At 57.2% G+C, this 23899-nt stretch overlaps 1 protein-coding gene across 2 annotated transcripts; it reads left to right on the top strand.

Annotated features, from left to right (window-relative positions):
* Nucleotides 1–147: 147 nt before the first annotated feature.
* Nucleotides 148–15317, top strand: MDFI (MyoD family inhibitor). Of its 2 annotated transcripts, XM_065698607.1 has the most exons (5): nt 148–170; nt 285–372; nt 9831–10013; nt 13541–13789; nt 14157–15317. In XM_065698607.1, exons 2-5 carry the CDS (start codon nt 303–305, stop codon nt 14411–14413), a joined length of 759 nt encoding a protein of 252 aa, XP_065554679.1. In that variant the 5' UTR covers nt 148–170; nt 285–302; the 3' UTR covers nt 14414–15317. The 2 variants fall into 2 exon arrangements, with proteins under 2 accessions (XP_065554679.1, XP_065554678.1); XM_065698606.1 differs by lacking the exon at nt 148–170 and having other exon boundaries at nt 234–372; nt 14157–15315.
* The last annotated feature ends 8582 nt before the right edge of the window (nt 15318–23899 follow it).

The raw sequence follows: 23899 nt of genomic DNA, 5'->3' as shown, positions 1-23899 counted from the left end.
GACGCGGGGCACGGGGCGGTCTCGCAGCTTCTCCTTTAATTAATGCTGAAGGAATTAGGGAGAACCGGACACCGGAGCGAGCCCAGCCCCGCGGCCACGGACGGGGCTTTATATACAGCGGGGCGGGCGGCGGGGCCGGTCCGGGCAGCGGGGGCTGAGCCGGGGCCCAGGTGAGCGCGGCCGGGGCCGGGGGGCCGGGCCGGAGGCGGGGGAGGGCCGGGTCTGCGGCGGGGGCCGGGCCGGGGTCCGTGGGGGGGCCGCAGTTCGCGCTGTCTCCGCCGCAGCCGCCGCGCCCCTCACCGATGTCCCAGGCCAGCAGCCACCGGCAGAGCCGCCCGGAGCCCCGCTGCGCCGAGCCGGGACCGCAGCCAGGTACCGGGGTGCTGCTGGGGAGCGGAGGGGGCCGGGGGTGTGAGGGGCTTTTGGGGGGGGGGGCCGGGGGGTGTGTGCGGGGCTGGGGGAGCAAAGTGTGTGCGGGATGGGGGGGGTGCACAGCGTCGGGGGCTCTGTGCGCCCAACGTGCAAGGCTGCGGGGTTCCTTGTGTGCGTGCAACACAAGAGGGGGTCCCCATGCGCAGGGCTGGGGGGGTCACTGTGTATGTGCGGGTTTGGGGGTCCCTGTGTGTAGGGCTGGGGGGGTCACTGTGTATGTGCGGGTTTGGGGGTCCCTATGCGCAGGGCTGGGGGGGTCACTGTGTATGTGCGGGTTTGGGGGTCCCTGTGTGCGGGGCTGGGGGGGGTCACTGTGTATGTGCGGGTTTGGGGGTCCCTGTGTGTAGGGCTGGGGGGGTCACTGTGTATGTGCGGGTTTGGGGGTCCCTGTGTGCAGGGCTGGGGGGGGTCACTGTGTATGTGCGGGTTTGGGGGTCCCTGTGCAATCTGCAGGGCTCGGGGTGCCCCGCCGGGGGCGCATTCCTGGACCCAGTGCGTATACACGGAGTTGGAGGGGGGGGGTCCCGTGTGTGTGGCTGTGAGTGGACTACATGGGAGGGGGGGCACGTAAAGCACAGCGCGGGGGGGGGGGGTATATGGTGGAGTATGTGCGTGGTGGGGGGGAGCATTGGGGGGGGCGCTGGCTCGGTGTGTGTGCACGGTTCGGGGGGTGCCTTAGTATGTGTCTAAGTGTGCATTGAGCGTGTGGACACGGTGGATGCGGGTGAGCGCCCTGGGAGCTGCAGCACGACCTCTTCATCAGGTGCTGTCGCTGGGCCAAGTGAGGGGCACTGAAGGGGTTAAAAGCACCCCTGAGGGCAGTGCGAGGGGTTGGGGGGGGGACTTCCCCTGCTGCAGCAGCTCCTAGGGGTTGTGTGGTGGGATGCAGCATCAGGCCATGGAGAAGTGAATGGAAAAAGTTTGGGAATCGTCACTTTTACCACAGGGAAAGCTGAGTCCTTTGGTTGTGGTGGCTCTGCCGGGTTCCTAAGGGCTTGTGCTGGGGTCCCGCAATGGTCCTCACCATGGTTCACGTGTGGAAACCGCGTTAAGATGTGAAAGAAAAGAAACGCCAGTGCAGGAAGGTGATGGGGAGAGGTGGGAGCCCCCATTGTGCTGTCAGAGCAGACACAAGGGACCGAACCCCCCGAGCAGGCAGGAGCTGTGCATCCGGAGCCCCGGGCACGGTGATGCGCTGGAGCTGAGCACGGCTGGATCTCCCCTTGTTGGCTTTGGCCTGGAGCGTGGCTGGGCCCAAGTGCTGGAGAATACATCCTCTTGTTCTCTTCCCCCAGCTTTTCCAGCTGGATGCTGTGGGCTCTGCTTCCCGGCTGCGCTCTTACGCTGCTTTGTGCTGCAACCGCAGGGGCCGTGTGGAGCTCAGTGCTCTGGATTTCCTTCCATTCCCTTTCCTCTCCAGGTGGGAAACTGCACTGTTAACACGCAGATCTAGTGCAGAAAAGCCTTTGCATGGGAGTTTGTCACCAGCCTGGGTCAGGAGGAGCCCTGTGTGAGACCAAGTGTGGGTTGCTTTAAAAAGTACTTTCAAAATGCATCCAAATGTGGCTTAAACCACGATAAATGCTTCCAAAGAAATGGCCTTGCTGCTGTTCCGCGGTGCCAGCGGCTGGATGTGCACCGTGTGTGCAGATAGTGTCCAATACGGTGCCCAATTTGGTGTGCCCATGGTGGGGGGGGTCACCTCCATCCTAATCCAGCCATCCCTGAAGGGCAGTGTGGACCTGGGGTGGGCGAACCTGAGCAGAGCAGCACCAAGTTTGCCTCCTTTAGACCCATATTTAGCCCTGTCTCCAGGACACCCTCGACTTCCATCTGCCCGTGCTCCAGGGACCAGGTTCCATGCTTGAGGGAAGATCCCTGTCGTGTCTCGGAGAACACTTTCCACATCCTGAGCTCTGAATCCTTGCTCCTGTTGCTTCCCTCTTCCTTTCTTTTCTGTTTCTGGGGAGCAACGAATGGACCGGTCCAAGCTGTTCCTTTGTGCTTGTTTGGCCTCGTGACGTCTCGGTGCAGCCACTGCCGCTTGGGCAGTGTCCAGAGCCTCTGTCACGCACACGGAGCCTGGGAATTCGTGCTCTGCTCCCTGTCTGATACTTTGCGGATGAGACCAGGGAGTTCTGCACCACCGAGCCCGCGACAGAAACATGGGAATGGAGGTGCTGCGTGGCTTGGCTCAGCCCGGCGCGTCGTGGGCAGGTCAGGTTGGCATTCCTGTGCTTGCTCCCATTTCCCAGCCTGAGATGAAGCCCGTTTCTTGGAGTTTATTCCTTGGCATCTCTGGAGATGGGCCCGGTGCCATCGCAGCCTCCTCCCCACCCCAGAGGGATGGATGCATCGGGCTTGAAATAGCCACAGGTAGTTTGCAGAGCAGCCTGGGGAGAAGTGGCCGTTGCACCCATGGAGTACGTGGGTTCTAATTATTACCTTTTTTGAGGAATTAACAGGAGAAAAACAGCCCTTTGCCTGATGGGATTATTTCTGTCCTTCCCTTCTTGGGGAGGAAGAGGAGGAGGAGCAGGGACAGCAGGAGAGCGGCTTTCCATAGGGGAAGCAAACCCATGGAGAGATGCTTGAGGCAAATCCCATCTTCTAGAAGAAAAACCTTTTTCCTGGTGTTTGGCTCTGCTTATTCCCACCTCCTGATTTCCCCATCCCAGCAGGACACTGGCTGCATCCCTGCTCCATTTGGAGCTGGGCAGGAACGGGATGCTTGCACACACTTCTTCTCCTTTAATTCTTTCTGCTGGGGCCTGACTGCCTGCATGAGGGGGCTCAGCACCCATGGGTGCCCTGGGCACTGCAGGACTGCAGGCAGGCTGGCCAGGACTCAGTACCGCATCACTTGGGTACCCATTACCGGCCTCTGGGAGGGAGGTGGAAGCAAACAGTACCGTCTCCATGATCAGCATGAAAGGGTCTTTGCTTGTCTGTGCACTGATTTAAATGCAGACATCCGCAAAGCGCAGCGGAGCCAAACTAAAAAAGCCCTAAAAGAACCGGAATGCATTTATTTATTTTTGTTTTTAGCCCCAAATAAAGGCTTTTTTTGCACAAAAAGATGGATTCCTGTTTGTCCTCCACAGTTTCTTGTCTGCTCAGGAAAATACTTCGGGGTTTTGGTCTTTCCTTTGAGCAACAAAAACAGGACTCGAGGTAAACACAACCCAGCAGATTGCTGGTGCTTCAGCTGCTTCTGGTTTCCAGCAAGCAGCCCTGCGGGGCTGTGCCGCTGCCGCCCGGCTCCCACTCCAGCTCCTGATTGAATTTCCTTGGAAAGCGCCCGTTCGAGTCTGTTCCTTGCAGGAACTCGAGCTCTCCTCTGGGCGTTTGCTGTAGTTCCTCTGGTTTTTTTTCATTCCCGGAGTTCCGCCTTGCTCAGCTGAGCTTCCCATGGGATGGGCACCGGGTTTGGTGCGGGATGGACCCACGTCAGTCCCTCCCGGTGCTGGCAGCTCCTTCCCGTTTCCTCCCTTCCCCAGGTGCTGTGCTTGGGTTGGAGCAGTGGGAATGAGCTATGGCATGGCAGGAGGGATGAGGTTATTGGGATTGTTTTGCTCCAAATTCCGACCTTCAGGCTTTGTCCACTGGGACCGTGGGCCTGTATCCATGCTTTCTCCATCTCTGATCTTCAGCCAAGCTTTGGCAGCCTCCTTGCACTTGGTGTTTGACTTGGGGTGAAGGTTTCCCTTCGGGTGCCATCCTGCTGTCTGCATCAGTGCATCCCTGCATCAAGAAGCAGGCAGTAGCTTCAGGAAGCACTTTCACCCCAGTCCATCCTCTTTTCGGGGTTCCTATGGGTGCACAGGAGGCTCCCACTGGCTCCTTCACCAGCGCAGGCAGCCATGCCCAGAGCAGGATGATGCTCGCCTGGTTTGGCCACTTTCAGTGCCAGTTCTGCAGCATATTCCCCACAGTAGCTTTGCCTTCACATGGTGAGGAAGAGGAAGCTGGACAACCGGCTGCCTCCCTTCGTTCCACCCGAAAAGCTTTGTTGTTGGCTGCTTTCCTTCAGCGAGCAGGCGTGCTGCTGCTTTCTCACCATCCAGGCCACGCTCAGCGCCTCTAAAGCAGCTCTGGGCTCTGTCAAACCCCAAGTAGGCAGTTAAGCACCAGAACTGCAAAGCTTTGGGCTCCATCCCCATAGAACGTTGCTTTGGGCAAACTCCTTTTGAGTGCTTCCTCAATGGGATGAGTGGTTCCATGCCACAGCGGTGCTGATGTACAATACATGGGGATGGGGCTGTGTGTGATGGGTGCTGGCTTAAAGCTGTGCACTGGGCAGCTCTCAGGTGCTGCAGGAGTGCAAGTTATTATTCCTGTTAATCACGATGGCCACAGCTCGCATTTATCCGCTCTTCAATTAACTTTTCCTAAGGACTCTCGAAGCAGGGTGGAAAGACACATTCTCCCTGGCAGAACCGGCGCTGGTTTAACCCGTAAGGTTACACAATTACCGCACTGCCATGGTCCTTAATTAGACTCTCCTTAATTTTCTCCAGCACAGCAGCGTGGCTCCTCGCTCTGTCATTCCCAGAATCTCCTTAGATCCGATAGGCATCACGTTAGCCGCTTTCTAGGCTTCAAGGATAATTGCTTGTTCTTGAGGACACTTGGGATGTTGTAGCATCTCCGGTGGCATCCTTTATCCTTGCCAGCATCCCGTGGCACTGGGGAGCACCGAGCTAGCACAGTGCTCCTCAAAAAGCCCATGGAAGTTGGTTTAACCCCAGTCTGGCTCCTTGATCCTTTGCGTTTCCCCATCTTTCTCCATTCCTTGACTGTGCGGTGCATTTGGGATGTTCGACGTTGCTCTTTGCGTTAGGCAGAGCCCAGGCCTGATGCTGGGAGATGGGCTGGCGTGGCAGCTGGAGGTACAAACCTGGTCCCTGAACCGCCTTCTCAAGGGTTATCCCACCATCCCGGTGTCCTTGCTCTCAGGTAGGAGCAGTTCTTCCATAAAGGTTGGTTTGTGCCTCCTAGGCAGGAGCCAATGGGTCAATGAGGACCTTTGGGTGATGGGGTCTGTAGGGACACCTTGCGTTGGGGTTTGTGCTCCAAACCTGGAGTTGGGGAGTTGTTGCTGGAGGAGCTTTTAGCTGAGGTCAGATGCCGATGGTCGGGATAGATGCTGGTCCTGGCCTGTCTGCCTGGCCCCAAATTTCTCTCTTCCTACCCACCCAAGGGCTATAAATAACAAATAACAACAACTCCCAGGCTGGCAGCTATTTGGGGTTTTGTGGGGTTTTTGGCTTTGTTTTCCTTTGTTGCATTTAGGAAGTGACTTTTCATAGAAACCACTACTTTTTGGACCGGATTCCTCATTGTCCCAGGGCTGAGCTGTTTATCCAGAGCTTTGCCCAGGTGAGAGGAGGGACATGGGGGCAAACGCTCTGGGTGGGATCTATCCCTGGGTGCTTCTCCTTCTCCTCCCACCCTCCTTTTCCTTTGCCTGCGTATCCTAGGGTCTGAAAAGGCTCCAGTGCATTAATTTGAGACTGAATGTAAATAAGCCATTTGGATCTTCCCCAGCTGAGTAGCCCTCCAAACCAGAACTTTGCTTTCCTCTCCTCCGGCCTGGCTCGTGGGATTGGAAGGATTTGCCTCGGTGCTGTCTCTTCTGCACTTGAAACCACTTCATCAAGCTCTAAAATATCCCTGGAATAGGTCAGACCGGCACCTGGCTGGGCCAGGCAGCGTGTACAGGAAAGGCAGGGGAGATTACACACGTGTTTTATCTGCATCAAGCAGATTAGAAAGCTCCCAAACTAAATATTGCTGCAAGGTAGCGTGTTGTTAATGGCAAACACCTCTCTAGACTGGCTCTGTTGCTGTCTCCATCCCACATAATCTCATCCCTGACCAGCCATTCCTGAGGGATTAACGGGAAAGGGAAGGGGGGACGGGAGAGTCTCATGAGCTTCTCTGGGTCAGCAGGAGTTGTGACCCATGGTGCAAGGTTTGGATGTCTTGGGGCTTTTATGAAGGCTGGGTTTGGACTTTGTAAATGGGGAGAAGAGTCAGAAAACCTGCCCCGTGTGCATCTCCTGGGCCTGGCAACCAGGAGGCAAAGAAAGGAGCTCCACAGCGTCTATCCCACTTCCTGATCTGTGTACCTCGCAGCAGCCCTCTCATTTACCTGGCTTCTTGTGTTTGGATGCCTCGTTATTACCTCTGCTCTCGTGAGCACGTGAGTCCTCTCCCTGCACCCTGTTACCTTCCTTTCTCCCTGTGTTGCACAAGAGCTGGTGCAGAATGGGGGAGCAGAGACCTGGACCCTCATCCCAGGCTGTTTCTCCATCACAGGATGAGCTTTTGCCTGGCTGGGAAGGGGCTGGGGGTACAGGTGGGAAAGGGGATGGATGTCCCATCCCAGGGGCCAGCTCTCCTTAGGGATTTGCCTGTGTTTTGCCTGGGCTTGTGGTTGGTTTTAAAGCCATCAGATTCAGGTCAAGCCTGGTCTTGTTCTGGTGGCAGCAGGGGAGGGAAGAAGCCATTCCCTGTTCTGGAAGCAGAAGGAAAAGCCCCCCCCCCCCCCCCCCGCCAGATCCCAGTGATGGGGGGCAGAACTCATCCTCTCTGCTCAGCTGAGTGTGGTTTGGGGAGCAGAAAACCCTCTCTGGGGGGCTTTGTGCCCCAAAGCAAGTGCTCAGAGGGGTGATGAGGGCTTGCAGCCGAGGGGACGGAGGTATCTGCACAGGACCCTCGTGGAGCTGCACATCGTGTGTCCGTGCTGGGCTGCATGAGGTGCCCGTCTGTCTCTCCTGGTGCCATCGGCATTGATGCCTCTTCCTTGGGTGCGTTTTGCCAGGCTTGTTTGAGAGCTGCTGTGCTTGTGCACGCCCAGTGCGTGCGCATTTCCGTGTGCTTTTCCCTGTGGGCTGGAAAGTGCCTGGGAAGTTCCTGGTCCCCTAAACACTGCAGGGTTGGTGCTGAGCCCATGTGCGTCCTGCTGCCCCCAGCCCGGCCCTGGGTCAGGATCTGACCATGAGGACGGACACAGCCTTTCTCCAGCTCATTCCCAAGGGATGTCATGCACTTGGGGGTCAGAGCCATCCGTCTGCTCCCCATGGCCAGGCAGCAGCAGGGAAGTGAGGCTGTGGAAGGCAGGGAAGGACCAACTTCCCCACATTTCTTTCCTGTCTATTTTCGTCTCCCTTCTGGCCAGCTTGTTCCAGTGGGAGTTAATTTAATTGCCATCTTCCTCCCTGCATCGCTGCGGTTGTGTGTGAGACCTCTTGCGCAGGGTAATTATATGTGTGAAGTGGACACGGCAAAACAGGAGCCTTGTCTTAGCAGCCAGCTCGACATCCATACACCCGTGCTTCCACACAGAGCTCAGGGTCTGAACAGACCCTTCCTGTCCTCTGCCCCTCGGGGATGGGTATGGAGTGGGCAAGGGATGTGGTCTTGGCTGTTGATGTGCAACGCTCCGAGCATCTCACAGCTTAAACCGGAGCAGCTCCCAGCTGCACCAGTGCCCATCGGCTCACATCCCTGCCCTGCACTGGGTACCCCTGACTCAAGGTTTCATCCAGAGCTCCCCAGGTTTGCATTCTACTCTAACAGGCACCAAAATGCTGCAGGTCTGACTCAGGCCGGTCCAGGTTGGGACATGACCGAGGACGTGGATGCAAAGCATGCGGTTATTATTCACCTGTACACCACGCCTGTGTGCAAACACCTAGAGGTGGAGGACAGCCTGCTTTCCTCTCCTCCCTGTTTTGCCCTGGGCTTTCCAGGGGCATGGGAATGAGGTTTCACCTTTCTGGGGCTGGGTGCTCCCCTTCTGCTTGGGGTTTGGAGTGGCTGTGCAGAATCCAGCCGGAGCTGCTGCATCTCCCTTGATTGAGCCCCAAAATCGCCTCGCCTGAGAGGGCTGCGAGCAGGGTTCTGTATCAGGATGAGCTTTCAATCCCAACAGGCCCCAGCTCTGACCTGGAGCCGGATCAGCATCACAGGGTGCACAGAAGGCATGGTCCTATGGGGAAACTGAGGCAGCCAGGATGAGCATATGGGGTCTAGCAGAGTGAGCATCATTCCAGGCTGGTTACAGCCCTTCTGCAGCATGTCCAGGCTCCTGCTGACCCCGGGTGGGGATGGAGCCCTCCAGCTCCCTTGTAGGGCCTCTTGTTATAGCCCCTATAATTATAGGTGTGAGGTCTGCCTGCCTTCCCCCCGGCTCCTGCTTGTAGGAGCTCTTGTTATATTGAGTATAATGAAGTGTCCGAGGTCTCTCTTCCCCCCACCCGCCCTTGCCTGCCTGTGTGTAGAACCTCTTGTTATAGACAGGGAAATTACGGGTCTTTGGTCTCTCTCCCTTTGCCCAAGCTATAATTTAGCTTTATATAAAGTGTGGTCCAGCCCCTGTTGTGCAAGCAGTTGCTATTCCGGGTGCTGGGGAGAAGGATGGGTCAGTGAGGAGGGGGCTTGGTGGTGGGTAGGGGAGCTTAGCATTGCACTGAGCACCCCACAGACCCCCTGCCTCGGGGGGAAGCCAGCCCCAGCTTGCACTGGGAGGTGGTTGTGCCTTCTCCTCGCTGGGTTTCTGTCTGGGGCTCTGTGGCACTGGGGTTTATCCCTGCAGGGAATAACACATCTCTTGTTTTGGGGTTTGCTTGCATAGGGGCAAGCAGCGACCAGGAACATGAGGGGAGCTGGTTCCTGCAAGGCAGACTCTTTTATGGGAAAGGGGGATGAAAAAATCCAGCCTGAACCACTGAGTGTAACCAGATCCCTGGCTTTTTAGAGAAGGAATGTGGGACCTCAGCAGGGATTTTGGGAGGGTGCTGCTGAACTGTTGGCTTTGGGTGAAAGGCTGCGGGATGATGCAGCCCCAAGCCTCCAGCTCTTGCCCCCACTGTGCACACTGGGCTTCAAAAGCCACAGGGGCACAGGGAATGTGCTGCGGGTTAGGGATGAGCTGCGGGTTGGGGAGGCACTGCAGGTCAGGGATGCGCTGTGGGATAGGGATGAGCTGCAGGTCGCGGATGCGCTGAAGGTCGCGGATGCGCTGCAGGTTGGGGATGCACTGCAGGATAGGGATGAGCTGCGGGTTGGGGATGCACTGCAGGATAGGGATGAGCTGCGGGTTGGGGATGCACTGCAGGATAGGGATGAGCTGCGGGTTGGGGATGCACTGCAGGATAGGATGAGCTGCGGGTTGGGGATACTCTGTGGGTTGGGGATGCGCTGCAGGTTGGGGATGAGCTGAGGGTTGGGGATGAACTGAGAGTTGGGGATGTGCTGAGGGTTGGGGATGAGCTGAGGGTTAGGGATGAGCTGTGGGTTGGGGATGCGCTGTGGGTTGGGGATGCGCTGTGGGTTGGGGATGCGCTGTGGGTTGGGGTGACCGGGGTCTTTGCTGCTTTCTCTTGCAGAGGTGGGTGAGACCTCGCACCCATCACCGAGGCAGACACCAGCGACACCATCAGCAGAGCCCCGGCCGCCCGCCCGGCCTGTGGCATCCAAGAAGGAGAAGCCCCCGGAAGATGATGAATCTGGAAAAGTCCTAACAAAGGGTCCCCGGGCCGAGCTCAAAGGAGCTCCTGAAGCTGTGACATGTGAGTGGTTCCCTCTGTGCAGCTCCGGACACCTCCGGGTGCCTGTGCTTTAGGGTGCTGCTGTCTATTTAGTAATAGGGCTCATTAAAAAGGCAGGAGCTGTGATGGGAGCCATCTCCTCCTCACTGTGCTCTTCCCCACATCAAAGCAATGGGCTTTAAGCGAGCCTGAGTCTCCTGGAGCTGGGGAAAGTGAAGGGCGCATCCTGCAGTGCCGATGCCTCTCTTGCCCTTGATCCTGGACCCTACTGGAGGTGGATGAGGGCGAGCGGCTGCAGGAGCTCAGGGTTGTGTTAGGGTTCTGCTGGGATGCTGTGGTGGGAAGAGGGACCAACCCCTGGGGGAAAGAGCTGGCTGCTCTCTGGAGCACCCCACAGTCCACAGTGGGATTGAGGTGAGCCCCCAGCAGATCGGGCTCTGTGCTCACAGGAGCTGTTTGCTGGAGCAAAGGGAGATGCCTCCCATTGGGAATGCTCTTGGCTTCAGCATTCCCAGGGCAAGGGTGAGGTGGTGCAAAGCCTGAAGGCGCAGGGGCAGGACCGTCTGCACTGAGGATTGGGGTTTGCTCCAGACCTGCTGTGTCCTGATGTGAGAAATACCGGGGTGGGAGCAGAGGTGGGAGCCGGGATGCCCTTGCTCTGTTTCCCATTGCAGGGAAGGGAAGCAGAGCTGGCAGATGTGGGAGGCTGGAGCCAGGCTCTCCTGGATCCGTCCATCCTTTCCCTGGCCCCCTGCCTGGATCTGAGGGTTTCGCTCCCAGGCTGCCCCTTACACACACAGCCATTCATTCCCCTTCTGTTGGATGCGAGCGTGCAGCTTTCCCTTCCAAAGGGCGGAAAGTGGATGGATGCTTCCCAAAGGAGAGCGGGAGGGTGGGAACGAGGTTGCAGACTTCGAGGAGCGGGGTGGGAAGGGGAAGGGACGGTGAAATCTGGGCGCTCCTGGTGCATGTGGAACGAGGAGCGTGCACGTTCCCTCCACCAGAGCTCGAGCCCTTGCAGAGCATCTGGGAGCTGGGCCGGCTGCCCACAGACATTCTGCACCTCTGAGTCATGCTGCAGCCTGCTGCACCCTGCGGGGAGCAGCCCCGCACAACCACCTCCCAGCCCACCCCATGGCAGGAACGTGGCTGACCTGGGGCTTGTATTGGGTGCTGGGTGCAGGAAATGTCCCCTCTTCCTGGGAAATGAGGTTCAGCTCCCCATGGAGCATCGCCTCCGGCATCCCTTGCTTTGCGACCTGCCCCTCACAGTGCTATGTGCTGCTGCTATGGGGGGTCACAATCACCTGTGGGGGGCAAAGCCCCTGCTTTGGCAGTACCTGGGGAGCACGGTCAGGCTCCCCCATGGGGTGCTAAAGGGGGTAACAGTGGTGTTTTCATGCAGGGTCAGGAGGGAGCTGGCAGCAAGGGGCTGTCGGGTGCAGGGTCACATCCATCACCAGTGGTGCCAAGACCAGCTCCCCTGGGGCTGAGTGCTGCTGGTTGAAGCGTGCCACAGTTCAGTCCTCCAGCAGCTCGGGAGCATCCCAAATGGGGATTGTGGGTTTGGGGCTCTGAGTGTTGAGTTTCAGGCTCTGCTCAGACAGCCACGGTGTTCAGTTTGTCCAAGGGAAGATGACCTTGGTCAGAGCTGATGGCCGGGGTGCGAGTCACAGCAGGGTGAGGACCGCTGCAGTGCGGCTGTCTGTCCACTGAGCCCTGGTGATGCTGCCTTAGGCGGCTGAGCTGACCCAGTGCTGGGGCTGTGCTGGGAGCATCACCTTGGATGTGAAATACAAAGCGATGGTCCAGGAGGTGTTTGGTTGTTGAAGACCCACAGGCATGGCCATTACCCCTGCTTCCCCACCCTGGTGCTGGTGGGTGGACGTGATGGGAGCCATCGGGTGGGTTAGCCCCCACTCCTGCCCTGACACCCGTGTTACTGCTCCACCTGAGGCTGGGGTTGAAGATGTCTCCTTTAGGGCTTTGGGCTCCTGTGAGCTGGAGGTGGTCCTAAAGAATGGAAGCTGTTTTTCCTTAGGGGAGGCTTATCGGCTGCCTCCCTCTGCCACTCACTGGAGCCGGAGCACGACTGTGATTCACAAACAGTTTAGTTTGAGGAACGCAGTGAAATGGAGAATGCCAAAGCAAGTGAGTTGTGAGCTGCTGCACCCCGTGGAGAGACCAGGGCTGGGAGCCACAGGGTGTTTGGTGCCATCAGACACCGAATGGGTGTCCCTGGGGGCTCAGAGCCTGCCCATGCGGCTCTGGGAGGGCACCCATCCAACCCGGTTCGGGTTGGGCAAGGCAGGTTGAGGGCACTGGAGAAGGACCACACTCCATGAGGCTCTTTTAAGGGGGAACCCGTCCCATTTTACCCAGGACCTGTTTTCCATTTCTCTCCTCTGCCCTCCTGCTCTTCCCGTTCAGCTCTGGTTATTTTAAGCCCCTTTCCCAGCGCCCGCGTTTCCCCCAGGCACCCGGTTAAACCTTCCCCTGCGGTCGGAGCCCTGCTGGGCCTGGCAGAGCCGGGCGCTGGGTGCAGGCACTTGTGTTTTGTTAACCTCCATCTCTTCTATTTTCACCACTGTCTGTGTTCCCTCCATCCCCCACCCCGTGCCCCATGGCCACCCTTGCCCAGAAACCAGCTCCTGTTCCCAGCGGCCGGAGGTGCCTTTGCCCTCGAGCCTCCAGCCTGAATCATCCCTTGTTTACTGCTGCGGGAAAGGAAAGGCAAAGTTTGGCCAAAGCACCACCAAGAGAGGTTTTAGTTGTGGCTTCCATTGGTGTTGCTGCACAGGGGCCGGATGCTGAAGCCCTCTCCTAGTGCTGGGTTCCGGGTGCTCTCCATCGCTCGGATGCAGGGAGAAGGCCACTGCAGTGATTGAGGGCTGGAGGGAGACGCAGACACTGCAGATGGTTATTTTCCTCCTCCTGCAGAGAAGTTCAGCCAGAGGCTGGGGAGACCTTTAGTGAAGTGGCCAATTCATGCAGTGCTGGGGAAGGGAGCAGCCTGGCTCTCTGGTGGTGCTTCATCTTCCCTGGCTGCATGAGGGTGATGGGGACGGCCAGGAGCTGCATCCAGCAGCGCTGTGCCCAAGGCCTGTGGGATGGTGGCTTGGCCACGGGGGTGGCTCTCAGCTGGAAGCAGCAGCCACAGGCTCTTCCCTTACCCACTTGGCACAAGGCGAGCGTGCCTTGATGTGTCTCTGTGCCCACTCTGGTTGGCCTCAGTGGCTTCATCCCTCCTGCTTTATCCCTCCCGTGGTCCAGCAGCGCTTGGACCCCAGGAGACCTCTTCCAAGTCATCTGCTGCGTTTTGGCAGTTGCAGCATGTCCTTCACAACAAGTCTTTATCTCCTGCTCTTTTTCATCCCTTCCTCTCTCTGGACCCTTCAGCTATCTCTTCTGCATCTTTATTCCATCTCCTTGGACCATGCATCTGTCAGCATCACTTCTTCCCAGCCATGGCAGTGGACCCCATGGCAGTGGACCAGGCACATGAATCGCTGCAGTGGTCTGGGGGTAACATCCTGCTCTCCCCCCAGGCCAGCCCCAGGTACGAGCAGCCCCGCAGCCCCCCAGCACCCGCCTGCTGCAGAACGGTGCCGGGCGGGGGCCGGATCCAGGTGGTGCCAACGGGGAGACCGGGAACGGGATCTTCCGTCCCCTTCCCAGCGCCCAGAAGCCTCACCGAAAGCTGCAGTCGCACCACTCCATCAACAGCCAGAGCAGCAAGAAGAGCAAGGGCAGCTCCAAGTCTGCCTCTTCTCACATCCCTATTGAGGCGCAAGAAGGTACCAGCTCTCCCCAGCGTGGGGTAGGGGGCTTTACAGGCGTCCTTTCTCTTCTGGCCCTGCATCCCTTTCAGGATGTCTCAGGAAGCATCCTTCCATCCCACTGGGACCCCTGGAGCTGCCCTCCTGGCAGCCTTCTGCAGAGCAGGGTCATCTCATGTCCTCCAGAGCTGGTCTCCCTTGGGGTCTGGGCATGTCCGTGGATGTTGAGGGGAGGACCCTGGAGCACTGCCCGCTTCCCAGCCCCTCTTCCCCATCCCTTCCATTAATTCCTGAGGGAGGATTTCCACCCTTACAGAGCTGAGCATCCACTGGGCTGGATCCCCTTCCCGTCCCCCCTGCTCCCTCTCTGTCCCTTCCTTTGCAGACTGCTGTGTCCACTGCATCCTCTCCTGCCTCTTCTGCGAGTTCCTGACCCTCTGCAACATCGTGCTTGACTGCGCCACGTGCGGCTCCTGCACCTCCGAGGACTCCTGCATCTGCTGCTGCTGCTGCAACTCGGGCGAGTGCGCGGACTGCGACCTGCCCTGCGACATGGACTGCGGCATCATCGACGCCTGCTGCGAGTCTGCCGACTGCCTGGAGATCTGCATGGAGTGCTGCGGGCTCTGCTTCTCCTCCTGAGGCGCTGCACCCGCCGCGGGGGGGGGGGGACCAGGAGTTGATCCCTCCCCAGGCTCTCCTTTAGCGGCCAAGGAGGGTCCCATCGGCTCCCTGCGCCGGTGTGAACTGCTGAGTGATGGAGGAGAGCGGTACCCCCATTGCAAACCTCATCCGTGGAGCTGGTGAGCCGGGCTCGGGTCCTGCCTAGGGAAGGGTGAATCCGTAGGGCCACTGGGGCTCTGGGGATGGGCCGGTGTCCCGTCACGCTCTACCTCTTCCCTGCACTGGGCTGGTTCATGAGGATCAATGGAGCCTCCTGCCACCTGAGCCAAGACAGGAGCACACACCCCGCAGAGCCCCTGCACTGGGGACTGTGTGTCCTGCTGCCACCACCCCAGGACAGTGCTCTGGGTGTGTTACATGGGGCAGCACGGAGCATCCTCCCCACAGGGACACCTCCAGGACAGAGCCTTGCTCCGCACCAGGCACTGGGAGATGCTGAATGCCTGTGGCCAGGCTGTGGACCTGGTGCCGTTGGACGCATCCTGCCAGCCCCTGCCCCTCCTTGGTGCCTAGTTTGCAGCCAAGTGCAATAAGCTCCATCTGCTCCCCATCAGCAGCAGCTTCCCCTTTGCTGGTCCCTGCAGCCGGGGGCTTGGGGAGATCCTGGAGCCGTGCCGAGATGCTGCTGTGTCTGGGGGCGGTGGGACAAGGGGGTTTGGTTGGTGCCAAGTGACCCCCAGCACTTGTTGCCTGCATCTGGAAAGCCAGGGGCCAGGGCTGGTGGCTGGAAGGGGGTGGGAAAAGCCCCACTGAAGGGCTGGGGAGAAGGGGAGGGAAGTGTCAGGGTGTTTTATTTCATCCCTTTTGTTTGTTACTGTAAATAAAGGTCTTTCTTCATTTCTGCCCAACGGCTGCCCCATCCCATGCTCTGCATAAAGATGTGTCCTCCGTCCCTGTGCTTGCACCCCATCCTGATCCCAGCTTCAGGCAGGGGGAGGCTGAAGGGCTCCTTTGGCTTTGGGGACATGCATGGGACAGCTCAGTGACAGCCCCAGGGTGTTCCTGCTTCGGGAGATGTAGGAGGACCCCTGTCCTTCAGTGGGGAGCAGGTCCAGGTCCTTGCCCTGCTCCTGAAGCCATAGGACAAAGTGGTGCACCACATCCCCTGCAGCCAGAGGAGCTGCTTCATCCCCAGGGCCAGGACATCCCTATAGGAGAAATAAACGATGCAAATTCCCAACTGCAGGATCCTTTGGAATGTGGGTGGCCTCAGTGCTCCTGCTGCCTGCCAGCCCAGCGTGTGGGACCAACTGTGCCATGCAGGTAAGGGACCGTGTGTCCCTCCCACCCCAGCCTTGGATCCCGGCACGGCTGCTGCCTGGGCTGAAGCTGAACAAGGAGGGGAAAACACTTCAAAAGTGAGGCCAAATGGGTCAGTTGGTCACGGTGGCAGGGGCTGGCTGGGCTCCGGGCTGCCTGCCCTCCGGTGCTGCTGCACAGCCCTGCATCCTATTTTTAGTGGTGAGCTAAAGGCACTTGGAGCTGTGCAGGCAGCCTTCCTGCGCCCCGTGCCTGGTGGGGTGGTGGATCGGGATGTTTAGCCCAGAGGTGGGATACCCATCGCTGCCCATCCCAGGATGGACGGGACCAGGGCCCCATCAGGCACTCACGCGGTCGATGGGAGCTTTTCCATAGGCTCTGCTCCAAAGTGTTTGCATCCTTGGCAAGGAGGGATGGAGGCGCTGGCCTTCCCCAGCCTGGCCTCACTTGTGCTGCTAATTAGGGAGGTTGGAGCTGGCAGGGCTGCTCTCCCCACCAGCCGCAATGAGGAGCGATGCTGGAGTTGCTTAATGGGGAACAGATTCCCGGCTTCCTCATGCGGGAGGGCCCTGCGAGCTGGCTGGGCTGTGCTGTGTGTGCTTGGGTCCCAGTGTGCATGGGAAGGGGGTCACACACCCCCCAAGCACCCAGCAGCTTGAAACTCGGGGGTAAGGGGGAGGCAGGGACCAGAGCTGGGCTCCTCACGCGATGCGCTGCGGGATGTATGTGATACTCACGCCTACGAGTGTGCTCTAACAAATGCAACTCAACCAGCAGCTGCCTGTGCAGAGCTACCCAAAAGCCCAGCTCAGCCCTGCAGAGTGGTGCTTCTGGGATGTGGGAATGATGTGGGAATGACCAGAGCAGGGAATGACAGAGCAGTGTAGGGAATGATGGACCAGAGCAACTCAAGTCCCTGGAAAGAGCTTGAAAATCAAAGTTCAAGCCTTCCTCTGGATGCAAGCTGATGCTGCCCATCCACCTTGCAACCCACCGGGGAAGGCAAGAGTTAAACCCTCCTGCCTGGCAATTAATTAACAACACATGTGCTGGGTTTTAACTAATTACTCTCCTGCCAGCACTTGGTTTTTATGGTCCTCTCAGAGCTGGGAGCTCTAGCACCGTGCCCATGTGGATGCTGGCCCCACAGCCTGGGCTTTACTGGGCACTCTGGGCCCTTACTTCCCTTATTTGCTGTCTTAAGTGAAACAATTCCATGAAACAGGCTAAAATCCATTAAAAGGACCAGTCACCTAACGTAGCCCTGCTCCATGGTGGTGGGGTCCCCCAGCAGGGACACACATCTCCCTGCCCAGGTAGGCAGTGTATGAGCCCACTTGTCCAATGCAATTAATTATGGATAGGGCATTCAGTGTTATTAATGACTTCTTGTCTAATTGCTAATGGGCTGCCAGGGCTGCACATTGCCAGGGCTCCCATGCTGAGCGTGTCTAGGGATGTAGCCAGCAAGATGTACATCACAGGGCTTGGAAACTATGCGGGAGCCGTGGTGGGCAGGTGAGGAGCCCTCCAGCTCCAGGGCTGGCTCAGCCCCATGGCCAGGAGGTGTCTGGGCACCTCTTGCTGCTGGAGGATGCTGTCTGGGATGAGCCCCACATTGGAGCAGCCTCTGTTCCTCCAGCGGGGAATGCTTTCAGCAGCCTGAGCTATTTCTGTCCACGATCACGATCAATAAAGCGAGAGAGAGGGTTCGTATTTTCCACTCCAAATACTTTCTTCATCCTGTTTCCTCCCAGTTCACACGGCAGACTGGGGTGCGCTCCAGCAAGGAGGCCCATGGAGCCGGCTCCTTCTCCTCACTGCCGATGCAGTCCCCTGCCCCAGCCCCATACAACCCCGATGGTCCCCCCTAATTCACTGCAATCCAAGGGGCAGGGTTTGCTGGGGACGGGGTGGGGAGGGGGAAGAGAAAGCCATTGCACACGTGCATGTGTGCACACACACAAGAAAACACAGCCAGAGCCAAAGGGAAAACACTAAAAGCAAGCCTTGGAAGGCTCAGCGGCTCGTGTAATCCCAGGGTCTGCTGGGCTGCGATGGGGGGACGGCCGAGGGGAGACAACTGCAGTCTATTAAACTTCCTTTGAGAACCTGCCAGCCTGACAGCAGCTGGAAGGAATTAACGTTTCAGGTCCACCAGCTCCTCGCCTCGCTTTCACCCTTCCCCAAAAACCAGCTTGAGGCCACAGGAATCATCTTTTCCCACTCCTCCGTGTCTGACATTACCTGGTCCAAGCTGATCTTGTCTTGCGAGCAAGTGCAAGCACCCAAGTGTGGGTCCCTTGTGTCTTAGCGCTGCTGGGGTGTCTGCAAGGTGGCTTCAAGCCATCTGCACAAGAGACAGGAAGGGAAAAACCTTCAAGAGAGTCCAAGGAAGGAAAAATCCACCCCGGCTTCTGCTCCAGGCCCTGATGTGGGGGACCCGCACCCCAGCCGTGGGGATGCTGCCAGCCCATACATGGGCCCGTCTGCTCCATGCAGAGGGGGCTTTAGCAGGAGCTGGTGGGGAGCGGGATGGGGGAGCAGCTCCGAGCTGCTGTGGCCAGAGAGAACACAGAGAGTTCTGGTGTCCCAGGGGAAGGGGGTGCAGGAGCCGCCTGAGCGCGGCCGCAGCTGAAGCCGCAATTGGCAAATGCAGGAGGGGTTTTGCTGCCAAACGGCAACGTGCCTGCAAGCACCGGCTCCTCCAGCCAGCCTCGGGGGCTGGGACCCAAGCGGAGAGCGGAGATCCCTGCTCTGCCTTGCTACCAAGTTGGAGGAGGAAAACGCAGGAGCGCTCGGATTAACCCTCTCCTGAGGAGGAGCAGAGAGGTCTGAGCAGAGAGGGCTTTGCCCCCAGTGAGACACCAAGACCCCAGGGATACAACAAGGGGTAAAGCCGGGATGCATGGACCATGTGTATATACTCATAGGCACATATATCCAGGGACCACCAATGCAACCCTTCAGCCTCCTGCTCAGAGGCAGAGGAACAAGGTGGAAGCCCAGCTATAGGTGAGCATGGACCCCATCTTGCCTCGGTGGGTATTTTTCCCTTGCCCAAGCGCATCCTGGAACTCAGCATCACCCCGGGCTCCAGGCAAAGGGGGTTCTGCATCCCAAGTGGTGCCAGGGCTCCGGGCTGGAAGGAGCAGGTCGATTGGGTTGTGTGGGGAGCAGATGAGTTTCCCAGCATGGGAGAGGTTAGGAAAACAAGAGGGAGAATCAGCCACTTCAGAAGGGTTGGTGGTGGGCGCAGTGTGTGGTCCGGCCGTCTGGGGAAGGCACAGCTCGGGCACGCCTGGGCTGGGGCATGGGGAAGCCGGATCCTGGCCCAGCAGCACTGTGCTTCTGAACATCGCCATGAGCAGGGTTAATGACACCCAATGAGCCTCACACTGGGTTCTGGGCCCTCCGTGTGTGCTGAGCAGGGCCCTGAACCAGGAAACATCACTAAGAAAAATGAGTGACTTCATTTGGGGTTTAATAATATTTCCTATGCCTTCAACACCTTTATGTGTTTCATCCATGAGGCTGATACAGAATCATCAAATCATATAATGGTTCGGGTTGGAAAGCACCTTAAGATCATCTAATTCCAACCCCAAAACCCATCTTGAACCCCATCAGCTCAGGAATCTCCTTTTTTCCTGCTAACAAAAGCCATTGCATCGGTGTCTTCCAAGCGTCACCTCATCCCTCCTGGGCACATGATGAGGCTGGTGCACGATGCCAAAAGCTAGTGTGCAATGCCAAGGGCTGGTGCACGACACTGAGGGCCGAGCTGCCCCATCAGCCCAGGGATACCTGCCTCGCAGAGCAGGCAGCGCCTTTTCCATGCGGCTCGTCAGGAAGAGGTGCCTCATAAACCCAAATAGTGATTTCCTGCTGCAGTCGGTGGGAGTTGTTTGCTTTCAAAATGCAGCTGAAACTGGAGACGAGATGGAGTGAGCTTAAATATCTGGGAGCTGGGGAGTTTGCTGTGTGTGAGACAGCGCCAGCAGCCAACACACACACACACGCTCATGCACCCGCCAGGGATGCCAGCATTTGAAAGCCATTAACAGGAATATTTTGGGAGAAAACTCCAGCCCTACCTTTAACCCCACACAGAAAAGCACTGAGCAGCCCCCGTGAGTTATAGAGTGAAAGAAGTGGCACCGTTTTCCTTTTCATTCCAAAGCGCTCGTCCCTGCTCCGGAGGGAAAGTTGGCCCAGGTTGTGCACACGTGCGGGACGGGGCAAACAGACGCTCACCTCCCAGGCATTAATTCACTCCTCTTTACAGTCTGGGCCTCGTATGGGCTCCTACTCACACCCAGCCTGCTCCCCTCTGTGCGCAGATACAGCGTGACCTAAGCACTCCTATTTCCTCTGTGTGCGTGTGAGACAGACTCCTCTGTGTGCTGTAGAGTCTGACTGTATAAATACATATATACACACTGTGCGTACATATACACTGTATGTGTATACACATATATGACTGTAAATGTACATACACACACATATATGTATGCATATATAGGGACACACATATCTATAGATAGATATAGATTAGATAGATAGATGATAGATAGATTAGATAGATATAGATAGATTAAATAGATTAGATAGATGATAGATAGATAGATAGATAGATAGATAGATAGATAGATAGATAGATAGATAGAGATACTTTTGACCATTCGTTTCCCTGTATTTCTATACTGGCCCCAGTGGTACTCCCTGCATTGCGCTGCTGTCGCAGGCCCTGGGCTTCATTTCCCTGTGGGTGGGTTTCCCCTCGGCACTGGGCTGCCCTGGGCTGGGTTTCCCGTGGAAAACTGAACCTCCTGCCCATTGCCAGAGCTCAGCAGCCCCTCGCAATCCAGGAGCCACCCCCTGTGCGGCCATTCGATGTTCATTATTTGCTGGCGCTGCTGATACTGGAGGGATGCTGGTGGCTGCCAGGAGTGTCCAAGCTCCATTTCCACCCCCAGCTCCATTGATTTCCAAGCTCGTTAGGGCCTGAGCCTGCTCCTGGCCATGGGCAATGAAGGGTTTTCTTTATTTAAGGCTCTTCAAAGAGTACTGAATCATCACCATTGCTGGGTGCCTGCCCTGCAGTGTCTCTGCCTGCTCGGGTGCCCCTGCTGCAAAGGGATGATGTGTATCTGATGTGTCTGGCTGGGTTATTTCACTCAGGGTTTTGGCAGCACAGAGAGAGCTCTCGGAACATAAACCCTGCTCAGAGCTGGGGACTCAGCTGCCTTCCAGCCACCTTTTATCTCCCTGCAATAAGGTGAATGCCAGGGGTAGCCCAATGCTGCTGCCCTCCCAGTTGTGCTCCCAGGGACCTGCTCTCCCTTTGCCACACATCTGCCCGGCAGCCAAGCCGCTCAGAAATGGATTCCAGATGTTGGAAGCCACCAGCTCCCCCCTGCATCCCGGAGGAGCCGGGGCACAGGAGCCCCGGAGCCCTTCGCACCGCAGCCCGGCCTCTCTGCCAAGGGCACTTCGGCTTCCCGGGCCCTGTGCTGCACACACGAGCCCCGCACGACACCAGCTTGCCCAAGGTTCGAAGTTTTCCGATGCTCCCACCGGGCTCATCCAAAATAGCAGCGATTTAAGGCAATTTTATTGGCATGCTGCTGCCCTCTAGTGAAGGGATGACCGAGCATCTCAGCCTCCCCATCACACTCCTCGGCTCAGCTGCCTGATGGACAATAATCAGCCCTTGAGCCCCATTTTTGTTCCTCGAGTGGGAAATCAAGAGGCAAGGACCCCATTTTTATCGCAGAGGTGCTCAGCGTCTGCACCTCTGAGCAACAGCCAAAGACACCCATTGCAGCAGCAAAGCTCCTGCACAGCCCCAGCTGAAGCAGTTCCTACTCTAAAAGCACCAAGCCAAACCAGAACTCGTTGTAAAGAAGATTAAAAGAGATGTCAGAGGGTACATTGGCAGCAAAAGGGATGCTCAGGTCTGACTGATTTCCTCCCTTCGTATGGGCTGTGCTGAAAAGGCAGTGGGCTTCTGTGATTTGGGGGCTGAACCCCCCTGCTTGTGTCTATAGCTCTGCCCTGAAGTCCTGTCACTCTCATTTTGTACTGAGCACCTCTTCCTTCCCAGCCGGATTTTGCTCCCCTGGAGCATTTAAGATAAACTGCTTTCTGGGGGTTGTCCTGGGGCTTGGTGAAGGTGAGTTTCCTATGGTGACAGTGGCCTCTGCTCTTCCCTATAAACTTGTACCCTTTGGAAAGGGCAGAGAGTCCCCTATGGCCTCTCACACCCAGCCCAAGGGCTGTTTTGCCCAGTTAACTTGATCCCAGGGCTTCCAAGGTGATAGATATTTGGGGCTCCACTCACTACCCTCCAGTCAGGATAGCCCAGCGCACACTGCAGCTACCATTATTCCCATTGCCTGGCATGCAGGGCAAGTCTGGTCCCTCACCATTCTGGTACCCAAATTCCCAGGCTCTTGGCCCCACAGGGATGGCACCGGGGCTGGGAGGAGCCTCTTCCCTGCATCCCCATCCAGAACCAGCCCGCAGGACCAGCCTTTGCTTCCCTAAGCAGTCCCTGCTCCAAACACTTCCCATGGAGGAGTGGGCAGGAATATCTCAATCTCAGGTAGTATTTCTTGGTAGGAGCTGCCGTGGCCACAGCACTCAAATAGCCCCGTGAGTAGTTTCCTGCTTTAAAAGCTTTGAGCAGCCTTTCAGGAGGTTGCTTGGACTTGGGGTCATGCTCAGTCCCCTCTCTGTGCTTGCTGAGGGCATGTAGCATCCACACAGCAACATCCCATAAAGCTGGAGCTGTTCCCTATTGTGGTTTATGTCCCCTCAGTTTTATGCTTACATCGAGTTATTTTTAATAAAGGGTTTTTTTTAGTGCCTGAACTACTTCATGTCCCATAAAGGTTGTTATTGATGATGGCTCAATATAGCATCATCAAAACTGCATGTGGCAGGGACAGAACACAATCCTCTTTGACGGTAGTGTTGCACCCCATCATAAATTCTCACTTCCTGGAAGAAACTCCAGGAAACAGCATAGAATCTCATTACTTTTTCTCCTAGGAGCAGGTATCCTGTGCCTGTAGGTGCTGGCACAGCCTCTTTGGAGCTCTCCTCCCAGTTGGTGACAGAGAAGCCAAATTAGAATCATAGAATAGTTAGGGTTGGAAAGGACCTCAAGATCATCCAGTTCCAACCCCCCTGCCATGGGCAGGGACACCTCACACTAAACCATCCCACACAAGGCTTCATCCAAGCTGGCCTTGAACACTGCCAGGGATGGAGCACTCACAACCTCCCTGGGCAACCCATTCCAGTGCCTCACCACCCTCACAGGAAAGAATTTCCTCCTTCGATCCAATCTAAACTTCCCCTGTTTCAGTTTTAACCCGTTACCCCTTGTCCTGTCACTACAGTCCCTGACGAAGAGTCCCTCCCCAGCATCCCTATAGGCCCCCTTCAGGTACTGGAAGGCTGCTATTAGGTCCCCACGCAGCCTTCTCTTCTCCAGGCTGAACAGCCCCAACTTCCTCAGCCTGTCTTCATACGGGAGGTGCTCCAGCCCCTGATCATCCTCGTGGCCTCCTCTGGACTTGTTCCAGCAGTTCCATGTCCTTTTTATGTTGAGGACACCAGAACTGCACCCAATGCTCCAGGTGAGGTCTCACAGGAGCAGAGCAGAGGGGCAGGATCACCTCCTTTGAGGTGGGTTGCAGGAGGGGGTTGGTCCTACTTTTTGCCCATGTAGACAGTTTTGCTGAGCCACAGACCTGGTTTTCTACCTTTCCTCCTGCATGGCCTTCAGACAGCCCCTAACCAAGCTGCTTGTTCCCCTTCCACAGGGGCTATTGCATTTACCAGTACCTGGTGTGATGCCAAAGGATGCCCACCAGCAGCAGCTTCACCCCTCTGTTTTTAACTTGTGACAGTGGCTGATGAGGAGGCTTCAAGAAGATGCTGTGGTGGTGTGGATGTGGTCCAGTGCTGGAAGTAAGGGCAGGATGCCGACCCTGATTGTGCAAGCCCAAAGCACAGAGTTATTCATCCTCCCCAACCCTCTCCCGTTTCCCTATCAGATCTGGGGATATCCCCATTTGCACCAACACATTTGCTGATGGGACATTAACCTGTGTGCGCTTGGGGTTAAAGAGGGGCTTCTGCAATGCAGCTGCTCTCTAGCTTTATCAC

The sequence above is a fragment of the Lathamus discolor genome, chromosome 19 (genome assembly GCF_037157495.1).
Source record: "Lathamus discolor isolate bLatDis1 chromosome 19, bLatDis1.hap1, whole genome shotgun sequence".
In the NCBI taxonomy this organism is placed as follows: Eukaryota; Metazoa; Chordata; class Aves; order Psittaciformes; family Psittacidae; genus Lathamus; species Lathamus discolor.
Note: the sequence above shows the minus strand (reverse complement) of the source record. Positions and strands in the feature narration are given on the sequence as shown.